Source organism: Bufo gargarizans, chromosome 3, assembly GCF_014858855.1.
Source record: "Bufo gargarizans isolate SCDJY-AF-19 chromosome 3, ASM1485885v1, whole genome shotgun sequence".
Taxonomy (NCBI): domain Eukaryota; kingdom Metazoa; phylum Chordata; class Amphibia; order Anura; family Bufonidae; genus Bufo; species Bufo gargarizans.
This window is the reverse complement of record NC_058082.1, coordinates 537,964,623-537,980,268: the sequence shown is the minus strand read 5'-3', so window position 1 is coordinate 537,980,268 and position 15,646 is coordinate 537,964,623. Positions and strand designations below refer to the sequence as shown.

Below are 15,646 nucleotides of genomic sequence, written 5' to 3'. Positions count from 1 at the left end.
AAGTTTTATATAGCCCAAAATTGTAATGCACATATTAGCTTATTACAATCACTCAGCTCCAATGATTTAAAAATAAGTGTTACGGCTCTTAGAATATGGTGACTTTTATAAGGAAAAGAAGATGGTACTTTTAAGAGGTATTCCCATTCAAAGAAAATGTTAGATGCCCAATAGGGACAGGTTCCAGAGATTGGGACCTGTGTCCATCTAGAGAAAAGACCTGTATAATAAATCTGAAGATTTTGTTTGTTAATTTTGGCAGGAAAAAAAAAAAATTACGAGTGAGGAATACGGAGGATCATATGACACAGACAAAGCGAGGGGAGGACTTGCACCGATTGGCTAATGAAGCTGTCTTTCAGCCAATCAGGTGGGCAGGAAAATGCCTTTGCTGATCAAGAAAAGGCATCATGCTGGGTTCAGCTTCTGAACTGAGAGTTTGTGGGGTAGTGTCTGCCAAAAGACTGTTACAGAGTGCCAAGCAACCACTGTATTGTGATTAGGGATAATATAAATCAAGTAAAATAGAAAAATTGTGTAAATTTAGGGGAAGCAGGAAAAACATGAGAGAAAGCTCTGAGAGAGTTTGTTACACGGGCTGTGCCATGAAAAATCCTACATTGTTTCAAACCAGAACATGGATCCGAAAACTTTTGTAACTGCATGTAGTTTAAAAAAAAATAAAATAAAAAAAATGGTATAGCCAGCGAGTTATTCAATAAAAGTTCAGTATAACGCCACCCTGCAGTTTGCTTTTCACCTTTCGTGCTTGGCTAGAAAAAGAACGTAATACTATGATTTTTTTTACGTCATAGCATAACCCCTTTAACTCTTTTCCGACCACCTAACACACGGATGCGTCCTGGCGGCGTTGGATTCATTCCACCTGATCGTTGCTGGAGATTTTCAAAAACTCAAATCAGAAGCCAGTTAACACATTATATTTATAAATATAAGGTGTTAAATGGCTTCTCTGCTCCTCTGCTGGTCCTTTTCGTCGGTTGGTCTCAGCAGAGGAGCAGGCATCACAGTGAGTAGCCACCAAACACCACACTTAGCCCCAGATCACCCATCACCCCAATTAACCCCTTGATCACCCCTGTCAATCACCTAGTGAAAGGGAAGAAAGTGATCAGTGTAAACTGTCACTTTTTTCCCACTGGTATTGACTGATAGTTTTAGGATAGTTTAGGCCCCTTGGTTAGGTAGTTAGCGTTGGTTAGCGCCCAGCACACCGCAGTCACTTATTCGCTGATTAGCGTATCGCTAATCAGCTTTTTTACTTTTATAGCATCTGTCAGTGATCAAAACTGATCAGTCAGATCTACAATAGTATTAGTGTCACCTTAGCTTGCCCTCCACCCAAAACACAGCGTTTGCCCTATCAAGCCTGATCAGTCGCCCACACGTGCGTTCACCCACGCCCGCCCCTCTCACTTTACAAGCGCTGCGGCGATAAAAATCAGTTTTGATATTTTTTTTAATCAACCGCAGCGGCCTCCGGTACTTCGCTAGCCTCCCATTTGTAAGACAGGCTTTCTTTTTTTCTTGGGTAGTCTCAGGGAATACCCCTAAATTTAGTAGTCCAAATGTCAAACAGGGGGTATTCTTCTGAAGAGGCCTACAGGCTTCTGACCCAGTCGGATGAGGAATGGGAACCCTCATCTGATGAATTAGCGGGTCAGAATATGAACCTGTAGAAAGCAGTGGCAGTCTGACCCAAAGTTCGGACAAGGAGGTTGAGGTCCCTGATACCACCAGGCGTACCCGGCCCTGTGTCGCTAGACCACAGGTTGCGCAGGATCCGCTTCAAGGGCAGCAGAGTGGGGCTGGCGCTTTCGGATTACGTGGTGAGGCATACACCACCAGCGCAGCCCATCCTGGACCTAGTACCAGCACTTCCGTTCTGTACCACATGGTGAAGTGGCGAGCACCAGAAGGGCAGTTGAAGCTTGTACGGTGGCACATGCAATAGTTACCCCGTCGCAGCCACCGCAAAGACGGGGCCGTAGAGTCCCTGAGGTGCTGGCAAACCCCGATTGGCAGTCCACAACTTCAGCCGCACCTGTAGTTCCCCCTTTCACCGCCCAGTCTGGAGTTTGGGTTGAGACAGCTCAGTTCGGCACTGGGATTTTTTGAGCCGTTCTTGACTGCAGAGCTCTTGGACATAGTCGTGGCAGAAACAAATCTGTATACCACTCAATTTATCGCTGCCAACCCAGGAAGCTTTTATGCCCAGCCTTTCCAGTGGAAGCCAGTCCAAGTTTCCGAAATTAAATTTTTTCTGGGCCTTCTTCTCAACATGGGTCTAACCAAAAAGCATGAATTGCGGTCATATTGGTCCACAAAACCAATTCATCACATGCCCATGTTCTCTGCTGCTATGTCCAGGACACGATTTGAGACCATCCTGCGTTTCCTGCACTTGAGCGACAACACCACCTCCCGTCCCAGAAGCCACCCAGCTTTTGACCGGCTCCACAAAATTCGGCCCCTCATAGACCACTTCAACCAGAAATTTGCTCAGGGGTATACAAATCAGCAAAACATCTGCGTAGACGAGTCCCTTATACATTTTACCGGGCGCCTTGGCTTCAAACAATACATTCCAAGCAAGCACGCCTGGTATGGGGTCAAATTGTATAAGCTCTGTGAAAGGGCCACAGGCTATACCCACAAATTTCAGATCTATGAGGGTAAAGATCAGACCCTGGAGCCGGTCAGTTGCCCTGACTACCTGGGAGCAGTGGGAAGACAGTCTGGGACTTTGTGTCACACTCATTTGGCAAGGGGTACCATCTTTATGTGAACAATTTTTACACAAGTGTGCCCCTTTTCAGGCATTTGTTTTTAGAACAGATTGGCTGCTGTGGCACCGCGTGACCTAGTCGCAGGTGCTTCCCCCAACGGCTCGTTACCACCCGTCTGGGGAGAGGGCTGCCTTGTGTAACGAAGAACTGCTCGCAGTGAAATGGAGAGACAAGCGTGACGTTTACATGCTCTCCATTCACGCAGACACGACAATCCAATTTGAACGAGCAACAAGTGTCATTGAAAAGCCCCTCTGTGTCCACGACTATAATTTGCTCATGGGAGGGGTGGACTTCAATGACCAGATGTTGGCTCTGTATTTAGTTTCCCGACGCACCAGAAGGTGTATAAGAAGGTGTCTGTATATTTAATTCAATTGGCTCTGTATAAAATAGTTTTGTTCTCTACAGTAAGGCTGGAAAACAGGATCCTTCCTCAAATTTCAGGAAGAGATCATTGAGAACTTTCTGTATCCAGGAGGTTCCGTGGCCCAATCCACCAGTGTAGTTAGCCGTCTACACGAGTAATATTTCCCCAATGTCGTTGCCGGTACCTCAACCCAACAGTCACCCCGAAAAAGATGGTGTCTGTATCAGGAGTGGAATAAGGCGTGACAACCGCTATTTCTGTCCTGACTGCCCCATACTTAACATAGGGGATCACATCTCACAGGACAGGCAGCACACAGGGCTATTAGGGCCCATTCACACAGAGCTGCTGCAAACCTCTCCTTTCACCTGGGACAAAGTACATATTGTACTTTGCCACATATTTGGGCGATTTGCACATTGTCCCATGGGGAAGGAGAGGTTTGTCCTATAAAAAGGTAACCACCAAAAAAAAAAAAAAAAAAAAAAAAAAAAAAAAAGTTAAACGTTATGTTCAAAAGTTATTATAAAGTTAAAAAGTGTATTGCGTTGCGGCCTGGTTTTTCTCACCTTCCAGGTGGACCAACCGATCGACTAGCTGCAGCATTGATGTGCATTCTGACAGAAGCATTGCGCTGCTGTCAGATTACACACAAGTCTGTATGTGGCGCTGCAAGACTAGATTTCTCCTCTGCAGTAAAAGATACGTTTGCCGAGGCATATGAGCTGAGGAGGCGGCGGTGTTCATATGCTTTGGCAAAGTGTGTGAGTATCTATCTCTCCTGGCAATGATTTAATCCACATCGATTGATGCGAATGGAGAAAATTGGGTTTGCCAGGGAATACGCGCTAAGTGGATGTTTGGCAGAGCTCCTATGTCCTGGCAGACGCCTTTCCCCTCTTTTTTGGGCAGAGATTTTTTCATCCACATTGATCGATGCGAATGAAAAAATCTGTGCCGTTCATTTTTTCTTTCAGCCCAGAGGCTGAATGGCGGGAAAAAAAATTAAAAAAAATCTCATTACCCGTATGCTCAATATAAGGAGAATGGCAGAAACTCCTAATGCTGGCCATACATGTAATGATTTTTTATTAACTCAGCATGCCCCTCATTGAATACCTTGGGGTGTCTTTCCAAAATGGGGGTCACATGTGGGGTATTTATACTGCCCTGGCTTTTTAGGGGCCTAAAGGGATCCAAATGTCTAAAAATGCCCTCCTAAAAAGGAATTTGGGCACCGTTGCGTATCTAGGCTGCAAAAGTGTCACACATGTGGTATCGCCGTACTCAGGAGAAGTTGGGGAATGTGTTTTGGGGTGTCATTTTACATATACCCATGCTGGGCGAGATAAATATCTTGGTCAAATGCCAACCTTGTATTAAAAAAAAAAAAAAAAAAAAGTTGGCATTTGACCAATATATTTCTCTCGCCCAGCATGGGTATATGTAAAATGACACCCCAAAACACATTCCCCAACTTCTCCTGAGTATGGCAATACCACATGTGGGCAAAGGGGCCCACATTCCAAAGAGCACCTTTTGGATTTCACAGGCCATTTTTTACAGATTTTGATTTCAAACTACTTCACACGCATTTGGGCCCCTAAAATGCCAGGGCAGTATAACTACCCCACAAGTGACCTTATTTTGGAAAGAAGACACCCCAAGTATTTCATGATGGGCATAGCGAGTTCATGGAAGTTTTTATTTTTTGTCACAAGTTAGTGGAATGAGACTTTGTAAGGAAAACAAAAAAAAAAAAACAAACTCATTTTCCGTTAACTTGTGACAAAAAATAAAAAGTTCTATGAACTCACTATGCCCATCAGCGAATACCTTAGGGTGTCTACTTTCCAAAATAGGGTCATTTGTGGGGGTTTTCTACTGTCTGGGCATTGTAGAACCTCAGGAAGCATGACAGGTGCTCAGAAAGTCAGAGCTGCTTCAAAAAGCGGAAATTCACATTTTTGTACCATTGTTTGTGAACGTTATAACTTTTACCCAAACAATTTTTTTCTTCTTTTCAAAAGACATGTATAACAATAAATTTAGCGAAAAATGTATATATGGATGTCACTTTTTTTAAACATTTTACAACTGAAAGTGAAATTTTTTATTTTTTGCTAAAATTTCATTACGTTTCGATTAATAACAGAAAAAGTAAAAAAAATGGCAGCAGCAATGAAATACCACCCAATAAAAGCTTTATTAGTGAGAAGAAAATTAGGTAAAATTCATTTGGGTGGTAAGTTGCATGACTGAGCAATAAACAGTGAAAGTAGTGTGGTGCAAAATTGTAAAAAAAAGGGTGTTTAAGCTAGGGGGGCTGAGGTGGTTCAAGCTACTTGCTGCTGCAAGCAGTTCTAGATTACAAAACCAACTGCCTGCAAAAAAAAAAAAAAATTGGCCAGATGCCTCTTTAAACGACGGTGCCTGTGTCGAAACAGGCAACATAGTCACCAGTGGAAAACCTGGGACTAATGTCTAAGATTGAAAAAAAAATAAAACCCATGCACTTTAGAAGACAGTCAAGAGTCTCCCTGTTGACGAGTTGTGCGAAAACAATCAGTGTTTGGACTACCCTAAGGAGGAGGTTTGAGGGACATGAGGGACCCAACACAGCCGTGTTGGCATCTGTGGTGGTAGTAGCGGCATCTCTAGCCATGATTGTGTCAGGAGAGGCAGTGGAACTCTAGGCAAATACAGAGAAGGAAATTGGGAAAGGGCCAAGGAGCTCATGATGATATAACAGTCTGATAAAAAAGGGTGAGCAGCATGACGACTGTGTGGCAGCATATGGCTAGAACCACTCTTCCCCAAAATTCACCAGAATAATTTAATATGTTTCTTAAAATTTTAGCTCAAGATCATTTACAAACCAGTAACTTTTATAATTTTCTAGTAATGAGCAAAGTATTGGAAAATTTAATTTGGCTACTTCAATAAAAAATAAATTTAAAACAAACACTGAAAGTTAGGCCCCATGCACACGGCCGTGTTTCACAGCCGTGTGCGGGCCGTGGAACCGCGGCCTGGATCCCTCCTGAGAGCAGGAGCGCACGGTGTCACTGGTTGCTATGACGCTGTGCGCTCCCTGCTGCCGCCGCAATACAGTAATACACTGGTATGATCTATACCAGTGTATTACTGTACTGTGCCGGCAGCAGGGAGCGCACGGCGTCATGCAACCAGTGACGCCTTGCGCTCCTGCTCTCAGGAGGGATCCAGGCTGCGGTTCCACGGCCCGCACACGGCTGTGAAACACGGCCGTGTGCATGGGGCCTTATCAAAACATCTCTTAGCAACCATCCGTGAAAGTGGTATTGCATCCATACTTGCAGATGAGATTTTCACACAGCCCCATTCACTTCTATTGGGCCAGTGTTGCATGAAAAAAAAAAAAAAAAAAAAAAAAAAAAAAAACCAACATAGAACATGCTGCTATTTTAATGCAATGCAAAATTGATGCGTGAAAACCACCGCTCATCTACACAGCCCCATTTAAATTAATGGGTCCAGATTCCATGCAGGCGCAATGCGTTTGCATCATGCATTGCATTCACGCGGAATCATTGCTTGTGTGACAGGGCCGTGTAAATCACTGAAAAAAACAAAAAAAAAAACAGATATACCACTGACTATACTAGCTGGTCATACAAGCAGATAATAAAAGCTGAGACTTTCGCCAATATATTCCTGTCTCAGCTTTTATTATCTGCTTGTATGACCAGCTAGTATAGTCAGTGGTATATCTGTTTGGTGTTTTTTTCAGTGATTTATATGATTGTATTTTCATCCGCACAATGCTCCTGTTTGTGTAGGATGTTTTTGTGGTGCATGTGGACCGCGCTGGCGTCCTCCTTTGTATGCATTACTTGCTCAGGATGGTCGTTTGCTGCGGTCCACATGCGGTGGGACTGCTCGCCCAATGAAAGACACGCTACAGTGTTTGTGGTTGAGACAGTTCCCCCATATTGGCCACTATTTTTTTGTGATCTTGTGTGAAAGGGGCCTAAAATTAAAAATAAAATCACTTACCATCTTTATTGTATATCCAGCGTGAAATTTCACTCAGCTTATGGTGACGTCATGTCATCATGCATGAGATTTCACGCGAGACCTTAAATCAAGTTGGTGCTGCTGGCTGTTATGAAATTTGGCTTTGCGGCAAATGAAATTTTCCCTGAAATTTCGATCGAATTACAGTTTCTGGACTTTTGATTCCTTCAACACTAATCTCTACTCATAGGTTGTTAGTCCTTACAGACAGGGCTCCAACTCAGTCTCAATGCCTTTTTTTTGCAAAAAGTGGGGGAAATTGGCAGTGCATCTTCTAGAGCGAATACTAGTGAGCACTTTCCTAATGGAAGTGTTAAGTAGTATGCAGGAGGTGTGGGGGACTGAGTGTAGCACTGTTAGTGCCGACTTTACTCAATTCTCCTTGGTCTTCTCAGAATACTGCACGGTCGTGACTCCGAACGACATCAGGTCACAGGTTGGCCCAGCCCAGAGAAGAACAGGGAGAGGCTGGATGTGCAGAGTGGCTGTGCCATCCAGAGCATTAGAGAAGTTAATGGAGGATCTGTGGGTTTCATGAACACTTATTTTTCCCCGATTTTCCCCTTCCAAAACCTAGGTGCATACTTTGTTTCTCACTCTGATGTCGTACACACACGTACCATCTGACTTGTAAAGTACTGAGCAATCACATACGTATTCTTACCTATAAGTGCAGTAGCATAACCTTCGTTTTTCAAACTTTTAGCTAAAGTCACTTCAGTTCTTGGAAGTCCACCAGAAGATGCAGCAAATATGAAAACTCCAGATACCGTATTAGAAGCCATTCCTAAATGAGAGTAACATACAAAACATGAAGGAATGTAGATCATTTATTTTGTTCCCGTCTCATATTTTGAAATCATGTAGATCAACATGTGGGGCCTATTGATAGGTTTTGTGGCAAGTTCAAAATTCTCCAAAGATACTGTATATCATAGCATGCAAACTTGATTTAACACATTTCCTTTAAATCAGAGGCTCATCAAGGCAAGAAGAAACTCCTGCACAAACATTTAGCTCAGACAATTGAGCTTTTCAGGAGGCAATTTCATAACCAAACTCAATAAATAAAAACAGCCAAGAAATATTTGGCTAAAGTTTCCTAGGAACTGCTGCAGTTTTGAGAGACTTCTTGGTCAAGAACAGAATGAGGCATCCTCAGACAAGATATTCCTCCCAATCACCACATTCATGTTTGGATTGGCAGACTGCATGCGGTCTCAGTGGGGAGAGGTACATAAGATGTTGCCAGGCACCTCTAGTGCATTCCTATCCTCAGAACAATATATCTTCCATGTTGACATGTCTGAACATTTTTTCCCCCCCTGGAATCTATGGGTTTGTGTACAGTATTGCCACCTTTAGTTTAGCATCAATAGAACAGTATAGATTACCTTCGAGAGCTTAAAAGTTGCAAGGGTGAATAATTTGTTTTGCTGCTCACTTGTCAGTTACATACTGTAGTTACAGTATATAGATAATACAGTTGAAATATATACACACACACACACACACACACACACAAGTTCATCAAGTGATAGAGGATGTGAACTTTAGGAAGAGGGGCTGTTAGAACCAGATTTCTACTGATTTTCATAAGCATTAATGTTATTTACTTTAAGAATTCATCTAAACCCTTAAAACCGTCCACTGTTCCTGCTGTGACCACTTTTTTTTTTGGGAGTATTGGATTGTGATGATTAATATCTCCTTGGTGGCCCCATTTAAAAACTTTTTACTGTGTATTCAATTACCCCTTAATTCCACATTTTTGTTCCCTGTACTGCCTACTTTTACCTGTGCTTAAAATAGTGTTGCTAGGCATGGTCGTCTATCTGTTGAACCGAGCTCTTTAAGACATCTTGTGTGCAATCCCTCTGGACTTTCAGCCTTGTTCACCTTAGCTTGGACCATCCCTACATTTAGCCAACTGAGTATATTACTGGATGTACTAACCGCACTGGCACCACCGATATCGGCTCCTCTCTCTTTTGTATATACAGAGCCCAAAAAATAATTTAGTGACTCTGCCTATTCCTCATCTTTAGTGACTACCACCCCTTAGTCCAGTATATTTTCTGGAATATTGTATTGGGGTACAGGGGCTTCAATATATATCTTGGGCTTTAGAATTACGTACTGTGAACCATGCATAAGAACACGTTAAATATAAATTTTACAGTAAGTATGGCAGTTTACATATTTAGCAACTGATGTGCAAGCAGAAAAATACATTATCCACATTTTAACATGTTTCATTGGACTTAATAGATGAAATCATTTGAACACTAAAGAGGACCTTTCACTGATTATGACACTGAACTAAGAATACAGACATTGAGAGCGGCGCCCAGGGATCTCACTGCACTTACCATTATCCCTGGGCGCCGCTCCGTTCTCCCGCTATGCCCTCCGGTATCTCCAGCCACTAAGTTATAGTAGGCGGAGATTTCAGTCACTAAGTTATGGTAGGCGGGGTCTGCCCTTGTTCTGCTCTAGCGCTGGCCAATCGCAGCGCAGGTTATTTTCTCCCAGGCTGTGAGCCCTGCAATGCGATTGGCCAGCGCTACAGAAGAACAAGGGCAGACTCCGCCTACCATAACTTTGTGACCGGAGATACCGGAGGGTATAGCAGGAGAACGGAGCAGCACCCGGGGATAATAGTAAGTGCATTGAGATCCGAGCGCCGCTCTCCATGTCTGTATTCTTAGTTCACAGTGTCATAAATCGGTGAAAAGGTCCTCTTTAAGATTGATGAGAACACATCATAGATCTTACTTCCTATGCTCCATTTATGAGTGTAAAAAAAAAAAAAAAAAAAAAAAAAAAAAGTTTGACTGTTCTGTTGAAATCACAATCTGAATAATATTTTTCAGGGACTGAGCGCAAGTTGTCATCTATCAGAAGTGTAATGAATAACCCCATTTATAGATAGCTGTCAGCTAGGCCTCTAAGTGACAGCTAGTCTCTTCATGCAGTTATCAAGAACGCCAATATAACTAATGACTTTGTTTGCAATGTAAGTTTAGTTGAGTGATTCATAGCTTGAAAATCTGAATCATCTGTCCTGATAAATCCTGGAAATAAATTTTCCACAACACCTTCCAATCAAACTGTGAAGAGTTGTTATATAGCCCCAGGACAGAAGATATCTCTTGTTTTCAGCTGATACAAGCTGTGTAATGAATCCTTCTGAGAGAATTCTGAGCCTTTTGGCCATATGACTATCAAAGACTTAGTGTGACAGCCATAGTAATTCTTGATGGCACTGCCTACACAGAGGACCTGGTGATCATATGTAACCAACACAGCGCACAGGTTTGTATTAAGTGGATATGTAGCTTTTTTTTATTTTTATTTATTTATCATTCATGTATACTCCAAGAGAACATCACCAGACAAAGCCCTCATTGTTAGGGCTCATGCACACAGACAGTCTTTCCATGTTCTTTCTGCAAAACCATTAATTTCAAAGGGTCCGCTCAAAAAAAGATGCAGAAATGGAATGCACACAGAGCACGTCCAGTCCGCAAAAAGACTAGAACATGTCCCATTATTGACCACATTACGGAAAAAAAAAAAAAAAAAAATAGGATAGTTTATTAGATGCCACCTGTTCCGTTCTGCAAACTACAGAATGCACACAAACATTACCCATTTTATTTATTTTTTGTGGAGCCATTACCCGTTTCCTCAGACCGCAAAATACAGTCGATCATGTTCACGAGCCCTTAGGCTTTCAACAACTTAAATGAAGTTCATAGGTGAATGAAGGGCAATTAGACCGAATGCACGCAGCCGTGTTCCGCGGCCCGAGAGCGGTCCGTGGTATGCCGGGCTGGATTCCTGTTCAGAGCAGGAGCGCACGGCGTCATTGGTTGCCATGACGCCGTGCGCATTACAGTAATACACTATACAAGTGTTTTACTGCAGTGCAGCGGCGGCATGAAGCGCACGGCATCATAGCAACCAATGACGCTGTGCGCTCCTGCACTGAACAGGAATCCAGCCCGGCATACCACGCACCGCTCTCGGCCGCGGAACACGTGACGTCAGCGCAGGTCCTGGTGAATAAAGCTAGAAGGATCTTCTCTCTTCATTCAGCAGGACCTGCGCTGACATCACGAGGTCCTTTTGCAGGTCCTGAAAGACAGACAGACAAAGCTGACTGCGCAAACAAGAGTTTTTTTTTTTTTTTTTTTTAAACACCCTTAAGCCACATTTTAGTAAGTATTCTGTATTAAGAATGCCATTTTCCTTTGTAACCATGATAGACAGTAAAAACGTAAAATGCATCCACCTCACATGTGATCAATAAGGCCTTATGTGCAAGGCTATGGGGCATCATCCCTAAGCTGCTGTTAAGAGAATTTAGAGGGAGGCTTTATAGCAGCCACATGGACCACAGGCACAATAGATAAGAGAACTGAGTGAATTCCATGGGAGAGTTTTTGTAGGTATGCTTTGTGCAGGGGTCATTGTGCAGAGAGTGGGAGTAGATAAGCTGCGACAGCTATAGGAATTGCCAGTGTAGTATTAATCTTACTGGCCAGCGTGAAAACCACAGGATTTTGTTTAATGGGATTGTCTAGACTAAGTGATGGCCTGTACCGATAGTCCTTCACTAGCATGGAGGGGGGGGGGGGGGGGTGTTATGACACCCCACCAATGGAAGTCAGACCCAGAACTACACAGCTCTGTCAATATTGTACAGTTCAGCACTTACCACTGCATTGCGCTTCCATTGAAGTGAGAGAAAGTCCTTGAAGGGACATATGTAACTACAATGTTGATAATGTTTAGTTCTGGCTCAGATTGAGCTACACCAAATGGCTGATCAGCAGGGGACTGGGTTGTTGGAACTAGGCTCTCTCCCCATTGCATGGAGCAAAACATCAGAAGAGCCCCTGAATCATTTGAGTGTAGCTTCAAGAATTGGGTAATTTATGGTCGGTTTTTACTATGCAAGCCCCTTAAAGTGACTTAACTAGTCCGGGTATTCAAAGCTTACTTCTAAAATCTGAAGCCTAACATTCTTAAACAAAAAACAAATACACATTTACAAAAATGATGCACGATCCTACAAGATTTTTGTGATTACACAGTAAATACAACACTATACCTGATCTCACAGGATATCTGCCAGTCATGAATGCTGCTCGACTAGGTGTACATAATGGAGCAGCCGCTATGTGTTGGGTTAGCTTGGCCCCTTCTGTAGCTAATCTGTCTATATTTGGTGTCCTGGAAAATAAACACATGATATAGTTTACTTTTACTGTACTTCATTGTTCAGCAGTTTTAGGAATAGCTAAAGACACTATATGCACACCCTTTAAAGAGGACCTTTCACCTGGATATCCTTAATCTAATTATCCTACCTTATAATGGTGGCCCCCCACTGATGACTTGGCACTTTTTTTTCTCTAAAGAAAAGGGGGTTCGTTCGCTTCTGACCACTTATCTTTTGGCGCGTGGACTTGTATTTCTCATGGGAACAGTCATCTTCTCCCTGGCTGCGGGCGCATCCAATCAGAGCACCCCTCTCGTAACCAAGGAGAAGGAGCTCAAGTCCTCACGGGAATCACAGCTCCTTCTCCCGCGAGAACTTTTTTTTTTGGGGGGGGGGGGGGGGGGAATTTAAATAAAAATAAAGCACCAAGACATCAGTGGGGGCTGCACTACAAGGTAGGATCCTAAATTAAGGATATCCAGCTGAAAGGCTATCTTTCAGCTGACACTTAAGCAAGCTTTACGACAACGTAAATTAATAGAAGCATTATCAAACCTGAGTGTTGTGTTTCCGTAACATCCCACATCTCCAATTCCAAGGTCATCAACCATTATCAGAACAAAGTTGGGTCTCGACTTCGTAGCACATAGCACAATAGTGGTCAGCAAGAACGTCAGCACTAACAAGAGCTTCATTTCTAGGAATAGAAATAGGTTAATAAGTTAAATGGAAAATAAAGTAAAACCTGTTAATTAACGAAAAGGTAGTTGATACTAGTGAAAGAAGAAATTCCAGTGAGTAGCAGTATGTGTTGCTAATGACCAGGGATTGCACTCCCCCCCCCTCCCCCTCAATTTGCCAGTCCCATCAATCCAGCACTTGCACTATGCAATTGAGTATCAACGCAAATGCAAAGCTGCTGGGAAGATGACGCAAGCATGTTATCTTCCCTTCTTATCCTGATCTTCCAGTAACTAGTGGCAGTGGAGTAACACAGTACACAAAGGGTATAGAGCAAAACGCATCCATAACAGAATGCACAATTTAGTTTTCACACTGCCCGTAATGTGTACAGCATAGAAATTACATGGGGTTGGCCACAGAAAATATCTGACATTAATTACCATCATACGAGGGTGTCTTTTATATAGTTAGTTTGATGCACCGTGTACCTCTTGATGATAGATAGAGAGATATATATATATATATATATATATATCTCTCTCTCTCTCTCTCTATCTCTCTCCACTGTCAGATCAACAATTATCAGCCCATTTATAATAGGGCAATTCAGGAGTTGCTAGCCTAGGATCGAGGTCCCCACCACAAGGGGTCGCCCCTGAGCAGAGGGTCTAGCCTCAGGGCACGCATCTAGGGATAGTTCCCCCATATATCCAAATAGCATGCCATATTCTCAGTGGATTCATATACCTGTGGACATTTGTTTGTTGTACTATTAAAGGTAATCTTTCCATAAGGGTTATGTTCTAGCTGGACTTAAGTCTTCAAACCATTACCTGGATCTGAGTACTTTAGCATAGCCACCGAGTTATTCAATATCTTTGACCTGCTCACCGACAAGGCCGCACATGCTCAGTTTCATCCTTCCACTGCCTCCTGAGCTGTGATAGGAAGAGCTGAGACACGCCCCCTTAGCTGCAGCTGAAAAGACACTCCCTTGAGCTTTTAGCTTAATAAAAATCTAGCAGAGCAATGAATTAGGAGATCTCCATATCCATGTGAGGTGCAGGACTAGTTCTAGCTTGTTAGCAAGATTGTAGTGTACTATATGATGTTAGATCATATTTTTTATGTTAGTCATAGGATAACCCCTTTAAGTGGCAAGAAACCACCACCACACCCTATAGCAGATAGTTAATGTTGACAACTTGTATGAAAGCAGTTACTGTTTGTATTGCCCTGATGGAGAGGTTCAGGAGGAGGCTGCAGAACCCACGCATAGCTGTGTTGGTGATGGTAGTAGTGGCAAATGTAGCCACAGTATTAGAGGTGAGGCAAATGACAGTGGCAGTCAGGGAAAATGCAGAAGGGGGGGTGCCAGTCAAACAACCCACCACAATATCCCACAGTATGCTCGAAGCAGCAGGGAAGGAGAGGATTTGGATGACAAATGTGTGCTGGACAGGTCCTGGGAGCTGGATCCGGGTGCTGAGGAGGAAACAGGAGGAGGGCTGATTGCGACAGCAATAAAGGAAAAGAGGCAACACACACCTCCCAGATAACAGCTAGGGCCTTGTCTGTTTTGGGATTTGGTGATGCCCTGACACTGAGTGGGGTAGGCACAAGACGTACTAGACCAAAGCCAAGTTCGGCTTCCTCTAGCTCTGGGCAAATATCTCCCACATGGCAGATTTTCTACCCACTGCTGGAAGACAGAAGCATTGCCCTGCAAGAGCAAAATAAAACGTGGGCAGGCAGACAAACTTTGGCACGGCACTACTGAACCATATCAAGTGGCATGATCTCATCCTGTGGACAAGCAAAAGTGGCAGCAAGCTACCACAACAGGAGTTCAATCTCCCAGTCCCTCTTTAGGCTGAATTTGTGGGTAGTATGGTGTCTTTCACATCACTTTCTGCTTCTCCCACTCAGACTTGTCCTCTGCTCCATCAACAACAACGGCCAGGAAACAACTCTACATGCCCAACAATCCACTGGTGTGCAAGCTTAATTACACCTGTCCAAGTTGCTGCCATATCCTTTAGTCAAGTCTGCTGCCTTTAGGGAGCTAGTGGCATGAGGTTAGCCTCACAGGAAAATACCCAACAACACTATATATATATATATATATATATATATAAAAAAAACACAACACACACACACGGCGGAGAATGTGGCCTACCCCCTGAATTTCTTGCTGTGCGGCAATGTGGACACCTGGAGCAGCCATTATGGGCAGGGACCGTACATGACCAACTTCACCCTCTCCTATGGTGTCCTTCTCCCTTACCATATAGGCTAAGCCCTCACAGGCAGGGGCCTCTCCTGTACCAGTTTGTAACTAGTCTTTCATGCAATTATCTGTATTATGCATGTATACCCCTTTTCATATGTACAGCACTGTGGAATGAATGGCGCTTAGTAATAACTTTCACAGCCCAATGGGTCAATTTTTTTTTGTGGCAAGGCAGCAACGAGACCAGGTCATTTTGA

The 15,646-nt window shown here is 43.3% G+C and overlaps 1 protein-coding gene across 4 annotated transcripts in view; it reads right to left on the bottom strand.

Moving 5' to 3' along the window:
• The window catches only part of STS (steroid sulfatase), a 331,273-nt gene that overhangs the window by 218,526 nt on the left and 97,101 nt on the right, over positions 1-15,646 (bottom strand). For 3 of the 4 annotated variants that reach the window (XM_044287272.1, XM_044287271.1, XM_044287273.1), the window contains exons 2-4: positions 13,028-13,169; positions 12,362-12,483; positions 7,904-8,026 (exon numbers count right to left, since the gene is read on the bottom strand). In XM_044287272.1, the coding sequence (XP_044143207.1) occupies positions 7,904-8,026; positions 12,362-12,483; positions 13,028-13,167 (385 nt within the window). In that variant the 5' untranslated portion in view covers positions 13,168-13,169. Of the gene's footprint in view, positions 1-7,903; positions 8,027-12,361; positions 12,484-13,027; positions 13,170-13,989; positions 14,075-15,646 lie in introns of those variants that run through there. The other variant, XM_044287270.1, reaches the window with a different exon arrangement.